At 33.8% G+C, this 26,106-nt stretch overlaps 1 protein-coding gene across 8 annotated transcripts in view; it reads right to left on the reverse strand.

The window, feature by feature from the left end:
- Positions 1–3,827: 3,827 nt before the first annotated feature.
- Positions 3,828–26,106, reverse strand: part of LOC119080691 (PTB domain-containing adapter protein ced-6) — a 35,210-nt gene continuing 12,931 nt past the window's right edge. The window contains exons 1-10 of one of the 8 annotated variants that reach the window (XM_037189130.1): positions 21,283–21,530; positions 9,252–9,425; positions 8,717–8,881; positions 8,568–8,656; positions 7,778–7,936; positions 7,472–7,716; positions 7,019–7,408; positions 6,803–6,951; positions 5,776–6,348; positions 3,828–4,302 (exon numbers count right to left, since the gene is read on the reverse strand). In XM_037189130.1, coding sequence (XP_037045025.1) covers positions 4,228–4,302; positions 5,776–6,348; positions 6,803–6,951; positions 7,019–7,408; positions 7,472–7,716; positions 7,778–7,936; positions 8,568–8,656; positions 8,717–8,881; positions 9,252–9,392 — 1,986 coding nt within the window. In that variant the 5' untranslated portion in view covers positions 9,393–9,425; positions 21,283–21,530 and the 3' untranslated portion in view covers positions 3,828–4,227. The other 7 variants (XM_037189137.1, XM_037189134.1, XM_037189135.1 and 4 more) reach the window with 7 other exon arrangements.

Consider the following 26,106-nt stretch of genomic DNA (forward strand, 5'->3'; position numbering starts at 1 on the left):
AATTCAATTTGTTAAACAAACTTTTTGTTCGTTTATGTACTAAGTAATGCCGCCGCTAACGACAATATACGACTAAAATATGAATTTTCTGGTAAGGTATTTTCTTAAAATTTGCACGAGTTGCATAATTTGAAAATTTTGTAATACGACGCTAAAGTATGTGTCTTTTTCTAAAGACATTCGTGAGGTCACAGTCCCACAGTCAATAAATACTTGGAATATAGGAACCTCATAAACACAAACATTTTCGAAGCATTTTTTTTTTTTGAAAGTAACAAAATCTGTGCTAACCTTCCTAAATTGATGTGAGAGTTCCCTTTTTACGTGGTTTAAAGATCTAAAGATCAGATTTGTATACTGTGCCAAATTACTATACTGCGGTCTTATGTTGAAAATTAAATGTTAAAAATAATGAAGTAATAGATTGTGTGTGTCTGAAATTCTAGATCAAAATGGTAAAAACTATTGTTTAGAATTTTGAATTTTGAATTTTGAAAAGATCGATTTTTTACTGCTACTGCCATAATTGTGTGCAGTCTTTATTGTTCAGAATTTATTGGTTCACAAAGTATTTTCAAAAACACAATCTCTGAGCATTTTCACCGATCTTCCTATAGTTTTCCAAGGATTTTCAGGTGATTTTTTACTGATTCTACTGATTTTACTGATGAAAATCATTTTCTTCTTTTTTAGCCTTTTAAAGGATTTTCTATGATTAAGCGGATTTTCTTGAGGATTTTTTTTTTCAAAACATCGGATGATTTTCTTTTGACTGACAATGAATTTTCTATGAATATTTGCTTCTCGGGGTCAAATAGCAAAAAATCAACATTCCGAATAATTTTCTGTGAATTTTAGTGTTCTTTATGCCAAAACGGTTAGAATGTTTAAAGCTTTTCGCACATTTATTGAGTTAACACGTTCATCTTTTGTCTTCCATCGAACTCCTAATCAATCTTCGGAAAGTATGTTAGAAGTCCTCACGGAAAATACAAACAAATCTCCCCAGCACCACATTTGAAATTACATTCTGACTGAAAATGATTCCTCAAACCAGAAAAATAAAATCAACAAATTTCATATCGTCAGCAAAACCCCGAAACAATAAAAAAGAAAATTGTCCTTTTTTAACACGAGAAAAAACTGTCCTTTCAGTCATAAATTTTTTTTCCCAACAACCACCCAAAAATAATAAAAAAATCAAAACACAACTTTAATCAAACTGATCCCGACCACACCAACCAAATGTGCACAGCAGAAAAAAAAACACCGAAAATCGAAATTTTTCGAAATCATCGCTTCCATATCATGGCAAGTAATTTATTTCATCATTTCTCATTCCCTATTTGAACCATTCCTACCCGAGTAGTGTGAGAACCAAGAACGTTTAGTTTTGTTGTTATATATTAAAATGCTTGGTAACGTAGCGCAATTTAGGGTCAATCTGGAACAACCACGCCCCTGTTAGAAAACAACCCCAAATGGACGATTGTGTTGGCTTTTTCTTATGGCAATACTCTTATGGTTGTACATTTATACCAGTGGATGATATGTAATTTTCATTCGAAAATTACTGTCTTGACGATTATTTATACACGACAATATACAAACAGCACAAGGACGATGACAACTCTGCAAAATATAACTGATGCTACGAGTGGATACCATCGTTGTGTAGTAATTTAATGTTATTTCCGCCACAATATGTACATAAAATATTATGCAATAAGTTGCTTGGAGCGACTATTTAACCACCGTTACTGCTATAATATGGAGTGGTGGAGAAAGAACAGTGTATATACAGGAAACCATTGCCATATTTAAGTGTGTGTGATATCAATCTTCAATGATTTATGAATTGCTCAGCAATTAGGAACAAAATTTTTTATTTATTTTCAACAATTTTCTGTAATACACTCCGGGGAGGGGTTGCTTTTTGTGAATTGAACGAGATACATCTCTGGAATATGATAGATTGTATTCGGTTCGAAAATTCTGTTAGAGTAGCACAGACAAAAATTGAATGTAAAAAAGTCAATTTGATGTGGTACTCAAGAAGAATGGATTTCATCGTTTTCGGTATAGCATCATCACAAAAAACATCTACTGAACAAGCAAAGGATATTTTACTGTATTAATGTACCGTGAAATTTTATAAATTGTAATGTCGTTTTAGATTTTGGCTGTGAGGTTACATCAGCACAGAAATTTGCATAAAATTGTAATAATGTGAATGAGAATTGATCCATGAAAAATAATTATCTTGTTTTTGGAAGTGCTATAGTCATCTAGTATCTACAACCAACGGCGAAGAAAAATAATCGATGTACGTTACATATGATGAATGGATATTTCATGCACACTATGTGTAGCCAAGCTCACATTAGGCTCGGACTTTCAATTTTCACATCAACCAAGTGGGTACTTGTTTGTTTAAGAAAGATAGTTATAAGAGGGCTCGAAATTAACCACTCTTTGCAGATGAGCCACAATGAGATGTAGTGTTCAAAAACGTTACTGCGACATTCATAAATCTATTTTTGACATCAATACGTCACTTTGCGACCCCTTTATGTACCGAATTACCGATTAGTAACAGTAGACTTTCGAAAAACCAAGAAAATTTTTTCTTGGTTTTTTGGGTTTTGGAGCCCATTTTCCCCTTGAGGGGTTTGTAAATTTTCCTTGTTAAATATAAAAATCCTAAAGACGTTGCAACTTGTATTGAGTCACCTCAAGCATACTCCTTATGGTATTTTCTATGTTCCCCTGCCTCTTGCCTTCACTTACTGCTGCAGAAATGTTAGAGACAACGATTTTATTTCATGAGACTTTTTTGAAATTTTTTGGTTATTGATGAAAATGTGCAATAAGAGATCTGTTTTACAGCGATTGGTGAGCAGGTAGATTCGGGAACATAGAAAATACCATAAGGAGTATGCTTGAGGTGTCTCAATGCAAGTTGCAACGTCTTTAGGATTTTTATATTTAACAAGGGAAATTTACAAATCCCTCAAGGGGAAAATGGGCTCCAAAACCCAAAAAAACCAAGAAAAAACTTTCTTGGTTTTTCGAAAGTCTACTGTTACTGTACGGTATTCGGTACATAAAGGGGTCGCAAAGTGACGTACTGATGTCAAAAATAGATTTATGAATGTGGCAGTAACGTTTTCGAACACTGTCGTAAGTTTTCCTGTTGAGTGTTACATTGAAACGAATGCAGGAATAATCATCTTGCACAGCCGCGAATGTCCATTTGCAATTTCGTTCTTCTCTTGTTGCGTTAGACCAAATCGCTATTTTCGTTGTCGTATTTGGCCAGCCCAACTGTGTTTAGGTCTTTCCCTTTTACGCACGTGGGGATTGTCTATGGAAAGGGTTTTTCTTGAAACATTGCTTTCATCTTGAGAATGGATTTTAGCGAACCAGTCTTACACAATACACAATAAATTTTCATTTTTTTTTCTTTTATTTATTCTTTCATATATAATAATAATTAACTATAATATAAAATGACATTTTTGTTTATTTGCATTTCTATATAGACGTGTGTGTGTTGTGTATTGTATAATGTATGAATTGCATCTTGGATTTTTGTTTATTATAATAATAATTTTCTTTTATACTGCTACTCTCAAACAATTAATTACAATAATATTAACAAAAAAATATATTTATAATAATTTCATTAATAAAATAATCATCATAATAATAAACAATGAAAAAAAAAACACTTTATCACCGCATTCACATATTTAACATTACGATTTCTTTATTGTTATATTATAGTTATGAGTTTGCTAATTTAATTTGAAAGATTTTTCGATTTTTTATTTTACTTTTAATTTTCTTTGCTTCATTTTATACCTTTCATTTTTTCGCTTTATTTTATACATTGAGAATAAATCATTTCAAAAAATATTTCAATCTGAATTTATCACTTAAATAGAATTCTATTTTTTGCCTATACTTTTGAACCTAATATTTAATTTGTCGGAAAGTAAATTTTAATTTTGACGCGCTTCATCGATTGATTATGATTGTATAATAAAAACTGATTTACTCTTCGTTTCGGCGCGATTTTCCTAATTTATAATTTTAATTATTATTTTTTTTTACTATGCACAAAAGGATCTTATAATTTGTTCATTTTTGACATTTTAGTATTCAGATTCTTGGGTTAAATAAAAAAATTATTACCCAAAAATTCATTGGATTAGTTTACATTTACTTCCTTAACGGATCCAGACTTTCCAGAGTAAAATCATCGGCGGAAAAGCCAATTGATTTGCTGAAGTTGTTCTGCAAAGATGAAAAGGATCAAATATTTAGATGGATTTCAATGGCAAAATTAATTTTTTTGTTTCAAAAAAATTTACACAAAAAGCTATTTTATTATTAATAAAATTGTTGTATTGCTTGGTCAGCTATTTTATTTGTTAAGCGTGCCGTATATGCGTGGCTATGTGAAGCGAGGAGTGCAAAAATTAAATTTGCAGAGTTAATATAACAAATGCAGTGTTTAAGCGTGCTTGCTATAATTAATGTTATATTTTTTATATAGTTTGTTCACATAGAACCCAGTTATTATTCATATATATATACTCTTCTTGGACTATAATACCGTCTTGAACAGTCAACTTGTTACGAATTTAGTCAATTTTGTAAAAGTTTAAATCCCCAAAAAGTCATATTTTAGTGGTAGAAACCTAACAACGGTACAAAACGGGCAATAGCCCTAAATGACTTGGTTCATTCTCAGTAGATAGGCAGAACTACAAGTTGCGGGGAGAATATCCCAGTCACCAATGCTTAGTAGAAAGTAGCAATTTTTATCGCGATTACAGAAAGATTTAAATTGAAATAAATTTCATCTCGTGAACGAAGAACTGAAGGACGAATGAATACTGGTAGAAGGTAGAACCCATAAGCACAGATTTCAGTACTTGACATTGATGCAGGCTAGTTTTTCATTTCACTAAATGCGAAGAGTTTTAGATACTAAAAGTTTAGGTACTGAAGTGATGTTATTGACCTGTCACATACGGCAATCCATTTGTTATCTATAACGACGACAATAATAATGACATGCTCTGTATCCCTTATATAGTAAAATGCATGTTAAAATATTGAAGTACAAGATTTGAAATCAACAGATTAAATATACTTTGATCGACTGAAGTAATAGATCCGATAATAATACTGGTCAAATGCTTGTCGTCTATAACAGGTTAACTTTCAAAAAGCTTTTACGAATCTTTGAGCTCTTGGTCAGTAAAAACTTAGAAGACTCTTCAACTTTCAATGGAAAATTGTCAGTTTATCCAACACTGTTATTCAGACTCTCAATATTTGAAAAGATCACCATTAAGTTCAAAAGCAAATATTGGATGGTCTAGCACTCAATAAAATTGAGAACGTGTTACTCTACGATAACTTGGGCGGTCGTAGCGTCTTTGTTAGTTACACCATGCCAATTAATTCAATGTGCGTCAGTACTCTAATATTATATACAAAAGGTAGGCGAACCGCAGCATAGTCGTTAAAACTGTTATTTTTGCTCTTTGTTACGAAAACCTACCGCTTCATTAGTTCTTACATGCACTTTGCTATTTAATGCAACGCCATCTCTAGAGCTCATCGCATATTTTTGTGACAAGGTTTTTGTCATCTTTATCGTTAACAGATATTTATAGGCGTAAAGAGCATGCAAAATATTTTAAAAAAGGACAGAAAAAGCATAAAATTTATGAAAACATCGCTTGAGCTCATTACCTTCCCATTCACGACATCCTTCTTAAAAGCGTTCGTTTCAGTCAGTTTATTATTTGTGTAGTCATGCTTAGATTTACCAAATTCACTAAACGCAGCAGCTGCGGCGTCCTTAAACAAATTCAAATCAACAGTCTTCATTTCACCGATTTCCTCTCCAATCTCCACTCGATTCATTTCCAATGTTGAACTACGAAACGCATCATATTTTCCGTGTCCATTCGATTCTAATCCACTGTTCATCATTAACCCGTCGGACGTTGCAAACGGATTCACTTGACTGGCATAGCCAATTCCATTCGATTCACTGATCGGTGGATTGGTCGACTGATTGATTGTCATGAATGGATTGGGCATTTCGTAGCTTATACCGGATTGGTTGAATGACGCATCGAAAGCATCTGTTGATGTGCTGGAAATCATTGACAGTCCCAAGCTGTTGATACTGGTCGTGGTGTCGTTAAAATTAGTTCCGGATTTGTTGAACGGATTGGCTTCGCCGGTGGTGATCGATGAATTTGGTATTGATTCGAATGAACTTGAGGAAAGATTAAATGCACCATAACCGATAGTGGCCTAATTTGAAAGTGAGTTTTAGTGGTTACAGAAAGACTCTTTAATAGAGAGTGGAAGAAGGTAATTAAAGTATTTAAGAAATAGCTCTTCATTCACTGTTAGCTGTTGAACCACCATCACAATTTTTCGATAATTGAAGCGGAAACGACGACAAGTTTTGCTTGAATTCACACTTGCACCAGAGTAACATTTTGACTGTTTCATTCGTTTTCAATGTGATCGTGTTCCCTTCAATCATTCGAAACTCTTGTGACAGCAGTGCAACGGCTTCTTTCTCGCTAAACTATTACATTCTATGATACCAAACTACCAAACCAATTTAATGTAAGCCATGCAAAAAGGTCATCTATTCCGTTCGACCAGAAGTCGAACAACATAAGAAGACTAATGCTTACTACTATCAAACACCCATCCTGCTGTTCCCTACATAAGCATAAACTACGCGACCACTTACTTCGAACGAATTCGTTTGCATGGCATTGAATGGTGTTGATCCGAACAAATCTTGACTGGAATTGTTATTGATCACATTGCTGTTGTTGTTGTTGTTAATTTGTGATGGAGTGCTTCTTCGCGGAATTGATGCTTTTGGTGGTGGAGCCACTGAAAAATTGAGGTTCGAGTTCAGTTACAATTATGAGAATAAAATGTTTTATAATTTCCAACTCACATAAAGGCGGCGGACTAACTTGATGCCCATTCATTGTACCATTAACGCCATTCGTATGGTTTACGGGATGGGTGAATAAGTGTTGACCCATTGTTTTCGGTGGCTCGAAGCCGAAGAAATCATTGGAAATTTTGTTGCCATTTCCGTTCAACGATGCCGTCGTCGACGATGAATTGGTCTCACATTCGTCAGCTCGCGGATCAAAATCACTGTCCGAGTCCGAGTTCAACAGCAGACCCTCCAATTTCGTTCCGACGCTCGGCTTTAGCGCTTCCAGTGTGCTGTTGATTTGATTTTGTATATTTCTAGGTGGAACGAGTGGCGCAAAATGTTTTGGTGACGTTTCAATTAGCAGTTGGTCATCGTTATTCGGTGTTGAGACATCGATACCTTGAAGGAAAATCGGTTTTGTTACTGGCTGACTTCGGAAGACACCAAGCCATTCCATCTTACCAAGATCCGGTGTCTTACTACCGTTCATACTGGCCACATGATTGTCTAGTCCATTTTGTTGCGGAACTTCTAAGATGTCCCGCAAGCCGTGTCTCAGTAACAGTCTATCCAAATCAGACTTCGGTAAAATTTCTACTAAATCTTTCAATCGTTGCCGATAGGCTGATACAGTACTCTCCAGCTGCTTATTTTGACTTTGTAGTTTTGTGATTTCCGTTCCTTTACCATTATCGGTCATGTAACGCCTGGAACAGATTGAAATAAGTTAACAAAATTGTTCGAATCGTTTCACTCTATCCGTCATACCTATAAGCTAATTCAAATGCTTGTCCAATCGTCAATGTGATATCGGACGCTAATTTACTCGATACAAATACAAAACATTCATGACTTTCATCCGCGTGATTAGTGGTTATCGTAGATGTGTCACCATTTGGCACTGAATTGTTGGTTTTGGCAATAAAACTAAAAAGTGAAAAAAAAAGAAACGAATTAGTTCGAGGTACATTTGAAAGTGAGTGTAAAATTGACTTTGACAATGACCCCTGACCCAATTTAAAGATATGTGACCGACTGATCGACGCCGCTTGAAGCGTCAACAAAACGTAGTTTATGTTTTGTTAGTTTGAAAAGGGCTTGCGAGGAACATTAAGCTTAGTTTCAAAATCTAAAAATTTTCGTATTTGACTCAAGTTTTGCAAAAGTTCAAAGATCCAAGCAATTTGATTGTAATAAGCGGCCTGAAGACTGAATGCTAGCAAAAACAATCAGAAGTCAACTAGTGCAACAAGTAAGCGAGAAATTCGATTACTTTCCGTTCTGATTGATTTGATGGCTTCATTATGCTGACTAATCGTTAAATTAAGATATTATCGTTATTTCCAAAAAAGACTGGCCCAGTGAAAGCTCAAACGAAGCCTTTGTTGAAAAACGCTGTTTTTCCTCTGGAAAAAGTTGGAAATTTCATTTTCTCAGGTGAACAACGCCATCGAAATACGACTTCCAACTTTTCTCCCTCTCGTTGAACAAATAACTATTTTTAAGTGTATTACGATGAACCCCTTTAACCTACAACATTGCGACCAACGAAACTTACCTAAAGAACTTCTTAACTCCTTTCTCGTCGGCACAATACGATATGTTGTGTAACGGGAATTGATGTAAAACTTTCTGTGCTCTTGGTTCCTAGAAATTGTTGAAATCAATAATTGTATGGTAAAACCACTAAGGTCAATTACAACTTACCTGCACAGCAACACCATCAACACTAATTGTAATCTCAACCTTTTTCGTCTTGAAATTGTTTCCCGATTCAGCTTTTTTCAACTGTTGAGCAAACTGAAGTCTTCTGATTGCATCTTTGACGGTCTCGATACCCTTTGCCTGATCCACAGGTGTACATCCAAGAAACTACGGAGGAAAAGTGTCCGGATTTAGACTAAGTAACACTTAAGTAAGTAAAATGAAATGTGGTACGGAATGCTTCCAATTGTGGTTGTTTACGATACAACGCACGGTTTGTAATTTGACACATTTTCAGCAACAAATTATCTCGTCAATTGGATCAATGAAAGTCTTTTTATGCTTCGATTTAAGAAAATTAAACATTCAGCGAGTTAATATGCGAACCCATTGAACTATATATTCATAATTCGGTTCAAACTTAGTCAAATGAAACGTATACACACTCGTACAACGCATAATATACATTTCTCGGCTTTAATTTCACTTAAACTATCGTTAACGTCATGCACAAAGAAAGAAACGTTAAAACACTTACTTTGACTAGATAAGCAACATGGCCATTAACTAAAGCATCCGGGGCATGAAGCCAATTCTTATTTTTACCATTTTTTGTTTCGTTATTCTGATTTTGATTAGCATTTTGTTTGTTCCAAAACATAAGCTTATTATTGGACATGGCTTACGATCACTAAACCGACACTATTTCTATCTGGAAAAAATAAAGAGAAAATTTCGTTATCGGACAATGTACATTATGCAGAAATAAACATAAATATTTTAAAGGCGTTTATGCCTAACATACACAACACATACACCACACAATGAACGTATCGTAAAAATTTAACAAAGATTGTTTAAAGTGAACAAAAAAAAAGTCTAATTAAAAAGTCAAAACTAATAAGAGTGTAACAACGTGTGCAATAACGAAAGCCAAATCTGATGTAAACGTGACTTAATTTGAGTGCTTTCATGTCTCCGTCTCGTACGTAAGATTTGTTTTCAATTTTTTTTCTGTCGAGCTATTAACTGAGAATGTGATAACATTCTTCACACTTCTACGTCGTGGATTTTTGTTTCACATTTTTTACATTCCCATTGGAGTACAAGGCGGTTGTATTCATATTTCGATTGATAAAGCTCCTTAGACATTGAAACACTTTCTTCTGATCTCCAAGCAAAAAATAATAATTAAAAATTGCCCTAGCCATGAAACTCAACGACCTGCTACTAAATAGACATATAACTAGTCGTAAAAACATCGTTAATTCATTTCTCTCTCATTTCCAAGAGCAAAAAAAAACGTTTTGTCACACAAGTGTGACCTTTCAGAAACTTGAGATTATTCTTTTCCATATTTCTATCAAATCAAATATAGAACAGCTTGACTATCTCAATCATCTTAATTTAAATAAACTCCGCACTGTTTTAGAAGCACGTGTATCAATAAACCGTTAAAACTTTCCCTTCATATCAGATCATAGCCCCATCACTATTAAGTTATGTATATGTCTTTCGACGCATGGTACACTTTCAGCACAATAACTACAACATTCGAGTATTTTATATGCATCCACACAATTGTTCAAAGTATAAATTTAACTTATACACTCTACTTACAGTGATGTAGCAAGTCAGAATGGATGTAGTATAAAAACATGCATGCGAGTTAAGTTTTATAGTGGAAATTATATTTTCTTTTATTATGCTGTAAGTTTCACTATGAATGAGTTGTGAATGTCAATTAATTTCGACGTTATATCATTATCGGAATTATGGCCACGATATGTGTAATTCGGTTTTTGTGTTTTGAGGATAAAACAACTAACCACCGACCGAAAGAAGACAGTGTGACATCTTACTATTATCAGTCGAAACAATGAAGTGCTTCTTCGTGCTGAAGGTTAAACGCTGTATTGTGTGCACACGTTTCTCTTCATATCCGCTAACTTGATAAAGTTACTTTCCGTTCTCAGTCATACACTTTATATAGTGTCTCTGTTGTATGAAACTCAGAGCAAAGTGGTTTACTAGACACCCGATGCGTATTTTCATATCACGAGGCCACACATCTAGTGCCTAATATAGCTATTTTCGTTACACTTGCCTAAATGAAAACGTGAAAATTAGATCTGAAAATTGTCGACCCGAGACGAAGCCGAGGTTAACAACACTTCTTATGATTTTATGTACTCGACGCAGGGGAGGGTAGATCAAATTATTTTCAACCTATGAAGTAAAAGGATTTGTTTCAATCTGATAAAAATAGTTACATGAAATGGAGTAATAGATTCGACAATTGTTTTATCATTGATATAGTTTCCGGCTGTGAATGGTTAATTGAAGCATTATGATAACCAAAGCCCTTGTGCACATACGACAAAATGTCGCAAGGAACATCACATTATAAAATGTAATCTACACACAAAACGTCCGCACTTCCTCCAATATTGACTTTAAAAGTCATGCCCTCAAATGTATATGAGTATACAAAGCTGATAAACTGATAAAGTCGTAAAATCATGAAATTAAAATGCACATAAGTCTCCATTATCATCGTGGCAGTTTGACCGTCTAGGAACGAGGAAATTGTCACTTAAATTAAATTACAAAACACAGTTCATGTTCTCCGTTATGTATGTCATTTATATGCACATATACTGCTGTCATGAATGCTATTTTCTTCTTGTCCTCTCCACATTTCTCAATATTTGAATAACATCAGTACAGACTCGATTCAATTTTATCTAAATTAGTTCATAAATTTTGGACCCAGTTTTATCATTAGTTTAATAAGAAGATAAGGATGATCTATTTGAATGCATATGATGCACAAATGCCACCACAAATGGTTCATGATGGCTTTATGAATGACACTCTGTCTGGTCTCATTTCCTTTTAATTAAACAATGTTTCTAAATCTGAATGGGTATGGAATGGGAAGGTTTGAAGTCAAATTTGATATTTTCAGTTCTATATTGATTTGCTTGTCGATTGGATTTCGCGTTATAATAGAAATAATAATGACATCACGAAAACAAGTAGTATTGTTTTGCCCGATCAGAGCGATTTATGAACTTTCTTTGTTTGTTATTTTTTTTCTGGTGTTCAATTTGAATTCGTTTATCAGCCAGACATTACTGTAAACTGGTAAACGATTTCGAATGGAAGTAAAAACAAAAGAAAGTGTACAGCGACATTGTTTCAAATGAATTGGTCTCGTTGATAATACAAACAAAAAATGTTATTAAAATTTCTGTTTTGTTTATTCGAAACCACACCTTTCTGCTGTCTCCCAGCTATGGGACACACCATTTAAAATAATTTATTTTTTGTTATACAAAGAATTTCTTGTTAAAGAATTGAATAAGTTCTGTGTGTTTGTTGTTCTTTTTCGGTTCTCTCTTCCATTACATAAATTAAAAATTCAACTACAATTTTGTACCATATCACAACATTGGATCGGTAATAACAAGTTCCGAAACAATTTCGCCTTGAAATAAAGCATTTAAAGCAATAAGGTGAGTCTTTCAGACTAACAGCGTTGAATGGTTTTGTGTGCAGCTCTCCATAAGTATGTTACGTAATTCAATTTTATTCGACGACAAAACATGTTGTCGATATTCTGACTCAGCCTAGATGGAATTTTAGTTAACTAACAGCAAACAACATTGTCTTTATTTAAATAGTGAATGGATGGATACGGCTCTTTCAACAGGACTGTACGTATTATTTAAAAAACGAATTAAATGAAATACGAAAAAAAATGCGATTGCCATCGTCTCAACATGAAGACACAAATCTCCGTCTTTTTATCACCGCTTTAGCATTGAAAATAAACGACAAATAAAAAACATTGAGAAAAAAAATTAACATTGATCTAATGATTGTAATCTTTGATTAAACAGCCGAACACACAGCCCAACCATTACAGTGAGATATAATAATTGTTTCGAGTTAAGTAACTATTATTGATTATCAATTACACTTGTGTGTACAAATTGAATTTAATAAAAATTAAAATGCAAATACCATTCCATTTGACAGCATCTAAATCACGTGATGTTTACGGGTATAATTCCATTCGAGATTTATTTTTCATTGTAGAATAAATTTTCGTAAGAAAAAATATTTGCATACCAAATGATTGTAAAAAAAATTTATGTACAAACACACAGTTTTGTACCCATTCAATATTGATGTACATTTTATTGTTCCAGTCATCATGATGTGATTTATGCGAAAAATTATATTCGCAGTACGAACGAAAAAAAAAAACAACGAAAATTTGCATGCCAAATTACAATTATTCTAGATGGGAGTTTATCACTTCATTGCCGTCACACAAACGGACAGATCATTTTAACCCATCATCATCATGAGTTGTCATCTTTGGTCTTTGACTTCGTCCCACTTTGAATTATTATGCTGCAGTAGCACGTAACATAATGCGCCTTAGACACTCTACAATAATGGTCTCCAAATTAATGGATGCGGGAGAGACAGAAAAAATACGAAAACTGTTTAGAACGGAGAGAACCCTTACAATAATACTAAATTTTAAACTTACAGTAAGTTTGTTGCGAAGAAAATTTTATCGAATCATTCAAACATTTAGAAACAATGGGTCAGGACACTTGATCAGAATGGATTCAAACGATAATTTTAATTAAAGGAAGACAACAGAAATTTGACAAAGACCACAAAGACTTAAGAGAAAACTACGAGAGATGAAATGGTATCAATCGATAAACAAGGCATCAGAACAGTCGGAGCGTTTGCTGCGACTTAGCCCCGTACGACCCGTAATCCTATTTCGTCCGTAACCATAATACGTCCGTAGCCGTAATACGCCCGGAACCCTAATACGTCTACAACCCTCTAATGCGTCTGTTACCAAAATGCAAGTCAAGTTGGGCACGGTCCAATTTACTGAAAGTGTTCATTTTTAAAATTGCGCATAGCGCAATTACGAAAGCCCGTACGAAGTACCTCTCAAATGAAACCAACAATTTACGACATTATTTTAGAAACCCAAAATTTTTTGCCAACCTTCCATTGGGTATTCAATTACCTCTCAAATGAAACAAAAACTAGCAAAATCGGATGAGATTTACTCGATTTATGTGCAAAAAATACTTAGGGAGTAGCCGAGTAGCGGCCTTAGTCCAAGGGACCAAATTTGAAACTTTTTTTGCCAACATTCTATTCGGCATTCAATTATCTCTCAAATGAAACAAAAACTAGCAAAATCGGATGAGATTTGCTCGATTTATGTGCAAAAATTTGAAACTTTTTTTGCCATCATTCTATTCGGCATTCAATTATCTCTCAAATGAAACAAAAACTAGCAAAATCGGATGAGATTTGCTCGATTTATGTGCAAAAAACACTTAGAGCCGAGTGGCGGCCTTAATCCAAGGGCCCAAATTTGAAACTTTTTTTGCCATCATTCTATTCGACATTCAATTATCTCTCAAATGAAACAAAAACTAGCAAAATCGGATGAGATTTACTCGATTTATGTGCAAAAAACACTTAGGGCCGAGTAGCGACCTTAATCCAAGGGCCCAAATTTGAAACTTTTTTTGCCATCATTCTATTCGACATTCAATTATCTCTCAAATGAAACAAAAACTAGCAAAATCGGATGAGATCTACTCGATTTATGTGCAAAAAACACTTAGGGCCGAGTAGCGGCCTTAGTCCAAGGGACCAAATTTGAAACTTTTTTCGCCACGTTCTTTTCGGTATTCAATTTCCTTCCATAAAAAACTAAATCTGGCAAAGTCGGAAGAGATTTACTCGATTTATGTGCAAAAAACACTTAGGGCCTAGTAACGACCTTTGAGCTCTCCCAACAAGCCCACGTTGGATCTTACCCAAAAACAATGTTCAGCAACTTTGTTTTACTCGTCAATACCTTTCATTTGATATATCACAAGCAGCTATTGCGTGCGTATTTCGGTAGATATCGTCGAAAGACTGAAAAACACCTATAAGGCCCTAGCTCTGGAAGGGCCGACCCTACCATGCCCATTTTCGAACTTGACCTTACTTTTGTCGATACCAATCGGGGAAAAAAAGAATTTTCAAAAAAGGTTGTGATTTACTCAAGCTAGAGGGGTCACAGACGGACGGACATTTTTTTTATTGCGGATTCGTCATCTATTAACATAACCAAATGCTTTGCCCTTACTGTCTGCTTCCAATTCGACGTGTTACAAACGGCATATTAATCTTATAAGCCCCCAGTACTTCGTACGGGGCTAAAAATGGGCAGTCTGCTAAAATGCGCTTAATTTATAGTAATTGACCTTGCTGAAACGACTAGTCATCGACTGTCCACAACTGTGATAAAAATAAACAGTCAGCTCTGGCTCCATGTTCAAACTGATGAGCTAATTTTCATTTGAACACTAGGGAATAATATAGATGAAGATGAAGATTCAATAGATTTAGTGTTTATGATGTAGACTGCATGTTAACAATTAAGAACATCTGCCATTCACGTAACAGTTGAAAAATATACACAAATCACAAGCTTATAAAATCGAATTACTTCACAACTAATGACTGAATGTTTCGTGGCGTCTCCGAAAACATCCAAACCAAAATTGAACCTGCATGTTACGCACAAAAAGTTCCGTTAAATATTTCTTCCTCGAAAAACATATAGGAACTTGGACCGTTCAATGTTGAAGTGTAGTCTTCCTAACGGAACAGAATTTAACTTGAACAACAAGAAGTTTATAAATAAACGACTGTAATACACACTGGATAGCAATTGAAAACGGCAGTCTATACAATTTGTTATCACAATCAGGAAGTTAATTCAATATTTTCTTATTATCGTCTCGTAACTAAATTAATAAAAAGCCCATCGATCACACCAGCCATCAGTTCGGTATATAGATGGTACGCGTTATGTATAATATAATGAACTGAATTCAATATCAATAAATCCACATTTCACTCATTCCGACTGATATATTTATATATTTCGTCCTAACCTTCAACTTCAGCAAATGCAAATTTATTGCTCTCTGTATGATTTGAATACACTGTTCATGAAATGCATTCTGAATTGAAACCAAAAATGTTTATATTCATTTCTGGTTCGGTTTAGTGACGCTCTAGATTATGCATGAACTCGAACATTTTGAATTTCATACATGAATTGAAATATAAGTAGAATGTTTAAACGTGGGCGAATTATTTTAGCTGTAATTCATGCAATTAAACGGAATGCGCCAATGCACATATATTTGAGTACGATCGTAACAAAGAGCTGTTGTAACATATAACTGCATAAATGACTCTCCTATCAACAATAAACATTTTACCACAGATAGTAGGAAGATTAGAGTCTTTGGTAGTACACTATCCATTAGCATGGTTGGTTGTTTGTTCAGAAAAAGCATTTTACAAACTAAAATTGTTCTCGATTCTTCAGATCAACGTTAATTATCGTAAGTTCACCGATGCATTTCTGTCCGACACACAGATAAATAAATAAATAAAAAATGTCATGCGCGTTTCAACTTAACATTAAGGAATATCTTATTGCACACTTTTTTAATGGGAGAAAATGTGCTCACATAAATTGCGCACAGAGCTCTTTTAGAACGTCTAATTAATTAATTTGCGTCGCAGTTGCTATATTCGTGCAATTTATTTATTATATTTTAAAGTAATCAATTTATTAAATCGCAAATAATGTCAATGTGATTGAATTAATTATAGACACTAGAACTAGAGAGAATTTAAGTTCTGTAGGTACTTTTTTGTGAGGGAACAGAGTGGTCTCATTTCGTTCGGACAATTGAAAACTTCGAAGAACTGAAAGTGGTATCGAAAATGTCGGCAGAGGATGTAGGAAGAGATCTTTATGTTTCTCTCAGTTGTTAATCTCCGCAGATTTATTAATAATAAAAACTTATTTGTGCCTAATTGTCAGAGAATTATCAGGTGTTCAGGGTCTTAATAGCCAGCGTAACACTTCTTAAAAAACAAAACCTGCCTAAGCCAATGTGTTTCGATGGCGAGTTTATCAATACATCAAAGCAGAAACAGTGCTTTTTGATCAAAACTAAAGTGCTTATACGAGTCAAATAGTTACACGCATAAGCGTGGTAGTGTTAAAACTGAATAACCACGAGGAGGCAATTTTATTTGTATGAGTGGACCAGCTGAAAAACAGCTGAAGGAATTCATGTCTAAATTTCACTGACATATCCTCTGAATGAGTCACACGAAATAGTACATTGAATGACAAGGGGCGAAAGTAAAAAAATTCAACCGTGTGCGAGAGTTGGAGCCTGCGCCGAAGGCAAGGGCTCTAATCGCACAGGTTGAATTTTTTTTACTTTTGCCCCGAGTCGTTCATACTATTTTTTTTGATACCAACATTGAAAATTGATACGTATCGCAAACATCGCAACAAAAGTTGAAATAAAAAGGCATTTAGCCAGAAAATGCGGGGGTCCAGGGGGCGGCAGCCTCCTGGTATATGAAAAATTTAATAATTTAGCAATCACAACAATAACACACACAAAAATTAAGGTATAACTAACAAATCATTCAGTAACAATAAGTATCAACTTTGTATGCTAATTTCAATAAGAACACTGGCGCACAGTGTTTTACAATTTATACAACATAATATGAGCGGATTTTGTTGACAACTCGACTCATTTCTCTCATTTTCTGTGACGTCAGTCACTTTCGCTGTTCGTTCAGTTGCGTTCGCTCTTCGTTAAGTACTTTCTCCCCGTGGGATGCATTTTTTTACTTTCGCCCCTCATATGCGGGGCGAAAGTATCATTTTTCAATGTTGGTATCAAAAAAATTATTGAGTTTTGTTCAAAAAGCATTTTCGAGTGACTCATCTACTGTGGACGTCAGTTTAATTTAGAAACGTATTCCTTCAGCTGGTCCATATAAAAGTGCCTTCGTGTGTTTCTTCAGTTTTACCACTACCACACGTATGCGTGTAACTATTTGACACATATAAGCTATTTTATTTGTATAAGTGTACCAGCCATATAAATTTTACTAACGTCCCATGTATCTACTCCAAAGATTTGTTGAAACAACGAATAATCTGCTGAATTATTATTATTATTATTTAAAGAGCAACTTCATGCAAATATTTTGCTAACTAACGGATCAGATGATGAAATTTTGAACGATTTTTCGTCAAAAACATCCGACTGATATTTATTGTTCCAATCAATTTCATTAGCCAGCTATCTATTTGATAAATGTAAATACGCCGTATGCACAATAAATTCGGCGTATGAAATACAAACGTTACAACGGAATATCCAGCAGAACCAAGAAAAAAAAAAGCTAGAGAACAAGAATCGGATAAAAACTATTGAACTAAACAGTCGATCGAAGTATTATTATAAATATAAAATGATAAATGACGCTAATGAACAAGTTTCTTCGAGTGGAGTTTATTTTTCTAAAAATATAATTTTCAATATTTAATTAAGTCAAATTGTTTGTCATATAAATAAACTGGCGTTAATCATAATGTCGAGCGCAAGTTTATTTATCGTAAACATTTTTGAATAAATTTTTCGTCGATCATCTTGCTGACGTTCATTTATGTTGAAAACTGTTTGCGAGGAAAAACGACAAATATAGAAGAGACAAAATACACACACTCATTACACACCGAACATGATTCACTTTTGCGACCTCACATTTCTATTTCGTTCATTCCATTCAAACTTGTTGATTTGCTTTTGTTTATTTGTTTGTATTTTGTTTCTACAAACCGCACAATGATACACTTGTTTTTATTTTAATGACCAAGTCTCGTTGATATACCAAAATATACAATTTGGACTACACACAAAAAATTGTTTAGATGAGAAATGTGACGAAATTTTGCTAAACAGTACGTTATGCTGTAAATTGTTGAGAATTTTTATTATAAAAAGATGTAATAAACAATCCGATGAATAATCACTGGATAAATAAGCACCCGCTTACGTCTTACACAACAGACTGAATAACTAAATATTAAATTAAATTAAATTTCGTAATCAATTTTTGTTGATAACGCAAAATAAATAAATTCTGGAAAAAAAATAGCGTAGTGGTACCGCACAGATCGTGTGAATAGAAAATACATTGATGTTGTTGTTCTATGGCATACAACATAGAGATGATTAAAGACGGGAGATGTAACAATTAAAAAACACATTTCGGTATTTATCTGAAAAGTCCATTGGATGTCCATCGATTAGCTTTCAAGCATACGTCGATTTACTTCTCATATCCATAGCACAAGGGACTTTAACCCACAATGATACGGGATAAGGAGATATCAAGTCATTGGACATTGGCCTTGAATTACTTAGTCACAAAACACCGGATAACTGTGCGAAAGTGTGATAAACTTTGATTTCCGGTAGCGTCATTACGGTTGAATAAAATTTTGTAAGACTAAGGGTTCTGTTGAGAATATTACTGATTCTCTTTGAATGTCGGTTAACAGCTTTTTGAAGTAGTTGCAAAGCTTGTTGCAAAAACAATTTCCTTTTTACAAATTTTGCAACTTCTTTTGCAACTACTTTAGGTTGCTCCCAGTCTTTTGAAGTAGTTGCAAAAGTCAAAAGTTGTCGCAAGAAACATTTTCCGTTTACGAATTTTGCAACTTCTTTTGCAACTACTTCAGGCAGGTCACCGCCGTTCTAACTACTTTGAGAAATAAACAATTTTTTAAGACTGTTACCCGTTCAGCGTTCAAGTTTATTCTGAATCTTTTCATTACAATCGAGTCGTATTTAAGGCAAAGTCACGGATATCTCGATTCATTCCAATTCAATTGCTTTCTTTGATATTTCATTTCTGTGCGGGAATCACTCGCCATAATATTTCGAACAGGTTCAGTTAAGCAATAACCAGACGTAGTGTTTAGACGCAAATAGATGATACTGATATCTACTCTCTACTCTATTCCATGACTTGTCACCTGATGACCGAAAATTTGTTTTTGTCATAACTCGCAATCTTTAGGATTTTTCTTAGAGCAACGTTCATTGAACTTTATCTCATTTAGTAACGAACCAACTTCAGAAAATTTCCGTTAGTGCGTGTCTCGTAAAGACTTTAGAATCAATTATTCACCAAAATTCATTGAAAATATGTTCATCATGAAAAATATGATAAATTGACAAGTGTTGGCAAGTGCTGTATTGCTTTGACTTGACCAAAATTGTTAAAAAAATTTCTTTTATTCAATAATAATTTATTTTATCAATGATAAAGATATGTTGAGTAGGTAAACAAATCATTTTTTAACAAGGGTAATACACGGAGTCTATGCGTATCAAGCAAAAGCATCAACCAGCACCGAAAAATTCAACAATAATTTTTTTTTATTGCACTCAGAGTCACAGGTTCATTGCTTTGTTGAAAATTTATTTCAGCTTGCAAAAACAGTTAGCAAAATTGCATATCAAAGATGCAAAAAAATTGAAGAAAAAAAAATAATTAAAAAAGCAAAATAAAACGTACACTCAACATTTTCTGCCAACAAAATCTTTTCGAAAGACATTATCTGGACGGCAGTATAAAAATATATTTAAAAAAAAATCAATTTTCACATAAAAAAAACGTTTGAATCGTTACAATGAGACATTTCATTATGGTTGTCGTTATAGGTACACTACTAGCGGTGTGCTGAAGTGAATGCGAGTGCTGGAAATATCATATGGTCTGCACACAGAGTTTTATTCATTTTGTACCTCTCGTCGGTCGGTCACATACAATAAATATATTTTATAAGTGTAAGAAGTCAATGAACTGAAATCGACCTAAATTTTTAATATTAGTTTCATGATTCATTTTGTGTTCGAGAAAAGTTTTAATTCTCTTTTTATGATGCTGATATGGACATTTATAATGATGATGGTTTTGTGTGGTAATGACTCCATACAAAATATTCCACCAGCTTAATGTTTGCCCTTTCTTTCCGAGGTCTCAGAGATGTCACGCAGAGACGAAAAAAAAAAGTTTTTTTTTTGTTTTCAATATGACAAATTATGTCAAATTTAAATTTCTTGTCGCAGGTTTTAACAACCATCAACAATCAGCAACAATTCAACAAAAAAATTGAAGTCAAAAAGTTAAAAACATTTTCACTTTCATAAAAAATAGGCTTGATTTTTCGATGTGTGAATTATTGCGGACATAAAGAAAAAATGAACCGAAAAAAGTGAAAACATTTATTTTATAACGTGTTCATATCAATGAACCGTGTTGCGTGTATTTCGTAGAAAAAAAAAATCCAATCGATTTTTAGTAACGGTTGATGTTAGGCTTATTTTCATCTTTATGACAACAAAAGTTCGTCTAGAAGCTGTATAAATCTGTAGGTCCAGTAATTGGATTTTAGTTAGTTCATTGAATCTTTGTTAATTGGTTACGATTCAATTTGTGTTACAAAACAATAGAAACAATAGAATCCTTTGTTCACTGCAACACTACACATTTTTCAACTCGACCACATTCGAAGACAAAACAAAATTGTTAAGCATCCAATTTACCTTAAATTTAAACGAAAATTTGCACAATTATTTTAATTGAAAACTACACCGACCACTTTTATATATTCAATTTACACTCTAATGCTACACCCGTCTTGTTGGTGGTGAGTAGCTTCTACGGACAATAAACCGATGTTCATGAATTCGAAATGTACAACACACTAATTCGCTTCCAGGCACACACAAAACTTTTTTTTTCTTCTTCCGAATTCGACTCGTTTCAAATCCAAATAGCAAAACAAGACTGTCAGATGGTTCACGAAAATAATATTGAAAGACCTGTTGAATATTTGCAACATGAGAAAAAAAGGAACAGAAAAAAATGAACAAACATGTTTTGCTCGTATAGGATAGAGGTATGGTCTGGTGTGTATATATAACATAATACGAAAATGAACAAATAAATATGTATTCAAAAGACCATGTACGTGAATACACTGTAAACAGACGTATGCAGCTAAATAATATTTTATTACTGAGCGCAATATGTGTGATGATGATAATAAAGTCAGTGACGGATGTTGGAACAGAACAGAATTTTTTTTTCTCGATTTTTTTGAACTCTGTTGCATGGAACATTCATCATTTCTTATCTCGCGATATTTATTGTAATCGATGGTTTTGACAGAGGTTGGAAAAATTGCAACCCACAGATAGGGTATTCGTTGTTGCTTATCTTATTATTTCCTTATTTCGATTCAATGCACTCAACGTTGTCGCAGTCGCCAATTAGCCTGTCACATACGGCAAGTCATCTGTTATAGATAAAGACAACAAAAATAATGACAAGCTCTGGGTAATATGGTCCTCTAAAATGCATTTTAAAAACATTGAAGTACAAGATTTGAAAGGGCACTTTTACATCACACTGTTTGTGACTGTGAAAAAGTTCTTACCGGACGCTAACATGTATAGACCCAAGGCTGTATACTTTGGAGAGGTCACGCAGATGCAGATACGCGGGTTACACACCACGTTTCATACAAAAAATTCACCACGCCATACAAATTCAATTTTGGTGAATTTGTTTGTATGGAAAAGGTGTGTTCCCGCGTATCTAATAAAATGGCGATCTGCGTGACCTCCCCAAAGTATACAGCCTTGGTATAGACCGGCGAAGAAATTTGAGGAAACTTGTAAACTAAAATGAATAACATTTTCGACAGAAACCGACCAAAGTGCATAGCAGCTGAAGGTGAATTTAGCAACTAGAGTGTAAGCGCTACCACCATCGAAATTCAGCTTACATAATTTTAGCATTTTATTATTCGTTAATCGGCTGAAGAGTAGTGACTAGAATACTCAATTAATTTCATTTAATTTAATACACGACGCGGCATGATCAGTTAACTTTTACTCTAATTTCTCAATTTCTTAATCATTAACGCAACGGTGTTCTGTTTGCCAATATTACTACGTCTGGGAAGGAACATTTAAGGGCTCTCCATTCAAAATGGGGAATTAGGTTTAATTGCGGGAATTGGCATTCGTGACATACATTCGTCTCAAGTTATTCCAGTGAATGGAAACACTCGAACAATCCAAAGCTAAAAAAGTAATTAGTAATGATCATGCAACGCAACAATGTATGTGTACGTGTTTGTATGACTTTTGTTACTTTCCAGTCAGAGACCATTAGTCAACGAGGAAACCAAGTAAAAGTAAGCAAGCGGAATACACTGAGCGTTCAGTTCATGTATAACATCGAAATGATTACAGATGATAGAGAGATCTAACATGTATACGATTGTATTGTTTTGTTTACTTGTTTGGGAGATGGAAAAGTGCTGATTGTTGTGGTCATATATAAGATTAGCAATAAGATCAATTGAAATAAATTAAAAGTGACAGCCAAAGTCAGAGAGCTCTTTCTTCGTCGTTCACAATGCGGTTTCAGTCCGAATCGTAATTTGTTTTATTACAAAATTATCGTCTTAAAAAATAAATATAAATTCCACTTATCGGTCGTTTAGGCTATTTAAAGTTAGTAGCTTTCGGTTACGAAAATTGTACGAATATAGAGCAAGGAGATTTAAATAACTGTGCTGGTTATCTCTCACTGAAACTGGAAATAGTAAGCACTTTTGATTACATTATTACTGCAACCGAGTGTAGAAATTTAGTTTGTACGTTTTACAGCTTACATACGACACGAGACATTTGAATAATCGATTAGTAAACACAATGGTCGGTAAGAAGGCGATAGATACGTTTATGCCATTAGTGCATAACCAAGTTCCGTTCAACATTATTAAAGAAAATATTCGTCTAACTTAAAACAATCATTTAGCGTCTTAAATTCCAGTCAGATGATCAAACAATAATTAACTTCATGCCAGCAACTGTACACCTTAACAAATGAATTAAGAAAACACTTTCTTTGTTCAAATAGATCATAATAATACAACGCAATAAATTTCTCGGCTTTCTCATATACACTCACATGTTGAGTGATGCTCGCAACAACAACGGCAAGATCTTATGCAAGACCACATTATATATATGTTTAATGTTATAAGCGGTTAATAAACTCTTCAAATCTTATTTTTATTTATTATAACTTTGAAATTTAAATAATCGAATCATGTGGTGGAGAAATATCTGTAAAAATGTAATGCTGCTGCGTACAATTATAAAGTGGAATAAAATGTTAATGAGGATTATGAACAAGTCAAAGAAGTCAATATTTTTCTATTCAATGCTGTTTTTACAACGAAAATCTTATGTAATCCATACTCGGATGCAAAAGTGGGATCGAGATAAATCAAAATAATTTCCAAAATCACGAGAAGTACTTGAGTGAGCTTCGGATCATGTCATGTTCAAGTAGTTTCAAATTAAAGTAGTCAGCTGAATGGGAAGTAGATCTTGACTGGGAAGGTAGGGTTGGAGAAACATTACAACAACTTGGTAACCAATAATTAATTATAATAAACCGAACAAAGAACAAAAATCTATGTTAAGCTGGTACATAACTAACGTTGATAAAGTTCATTTCTTATTTCAACTCTTTGGAGAGTCTAGTAGAGTGTACGCCCATTTTTTTGGAATTAAATTCCTTAAAATTCCCTGATTAGACGTTCTTTTATTTATTCTCTTTAAGGCCACATATTGAGAAACCTTTGGAGTTTTATTGGCCAGCCAAAATCATATTTTTTAAGATTTATGTGGAAACAAAATTAAGAATTTTTGGGATTTTAATTTTCTATAAAATTTGCTCTGGACGATACTGTAAATTATGAAAGTAACAGATTCAATTATTAATGATAATGACATGGCGATACGCTTGATGTTATTGTTATATCAACCTAAACTTGTTCTATATTTTAAAGAGTTGTAAAAGGAATACATTTCGCTTGATTTACCAACGTCTAAAAATAGCAGAAAATAAATTTATCTCAGGTCAAGCAACGTCTGAAGCAGGAAAGAATACAGAATAATTAAAAATGATAAATCGAAAACCTACATTATTTGTTGTCTAGTGGCTATTGCAACCATGGCAATTCTTATTTTCTGTTTTGTCTGACACTTTCATACAAATATGCTATTTAAAACGATGTGTTATTCAAAACAACGTTGATATTTTTCACGTGCTTCTGGTCGGTAAATGCAATTTTTGAGTACGTTTTTCGCATTTACCGACCAGAAGCACATACGGCCCTTTCCTTCGGGTCGGGTCATAATGTCCCCACTCGTCAAAATAAAATTTTGGAACCTCGGACGTAATGTACTATTACAATACTAATAGAACTACCGTTAACGATTTGCTCAGAAAGACTAATGGGAATATACATCTATCAGGCGAATTATGGAAAGTCCATATCCTGCATGGATTATTGCCCTCATCTTCAACCCGAATTTATATTGTCAATGTTTTCTTTACATCATTTGTTAGATATCAAGTAATTTATTCAAAAACATCAGGTAAAGTTAACTTTACTTCACGGAGCCAAAACTTTACCTCTAGTTTTTGAAGTAGTCTTACTTGGCAACGGGGTAAATGATGGAAATGGTGAAATTTACCGATCGAGGCGTAGCCGAGGTCGGTAAACATTTACTATTGCCTAATTTGAATTTAATACATTGCGTCCGTACACCGTACAACTTATGATATGTTACCTTCTGCTGGGTAATTAATTTTTCCTAATAGCTCTATTCTCTATTCATATACCCGCAATTTCTAGTACAACCAGCATCGATCCATTTACCCAAACTCGATTCCAATTTAATTATTAAAACAAATTATTCATAAAATCGCAACCATATCATCCGTTTGATCACCGTTTTGTCTATATACAAAGCTATTCTCATCATACGTTTTAGTAGCCGCATAATGATCTAATGTTATTTCTCAGCCGTTTGCCGTTTCTGTAGTCAATCAGCTGTTTCAATAGCATTACAAAACTAACAGAGACGAAGAAGAAATAATTCATCTGAATATTTTTTTATATTTTTTAAATTATTGAACCATGTTATTTGTACATAAACGGCAAAAATATGGTAGTGAAGAGATGAGTGAAATCGTCATCTGAACAGTCAAGTGCGGTGATCAATTTTTTCGAACGGATAAATATTGATCATGTTACGTCTAACTAATTAAAAAATTAGTCAACCATAACGATCCATTGAAAATATATTTGAGGAAAAAAAAATTAAATGAAATTGCTGTGTCGTATGATGGTATATTACGTGTACGATTGAGTACATCGAGAGGTTATTCGATATAAATAAAATCGCGGACATCGTTTCAAGAAGTTATTAAACGAAACTAATAAAAGAATCAGTGTTATGAGATTGGTAAAATCAACGGAGTTATATATGTGT

This window comes from Bradysia coprophila, unplaced genomic scaffold, assembly GCF_014529535.1.
Source record: "Bradysia coprophila strain Holo2 unplaced genomic scaffold, BU_Bcop_v1 contig_350, whole genome shotgun sequence".
NCBI classification, from domain to species: Eukaryota; Metazoa; Arthropoda; class Insecta; order Diptera; family Sciaridae; genus Bradysia; species Bradysia coprophila.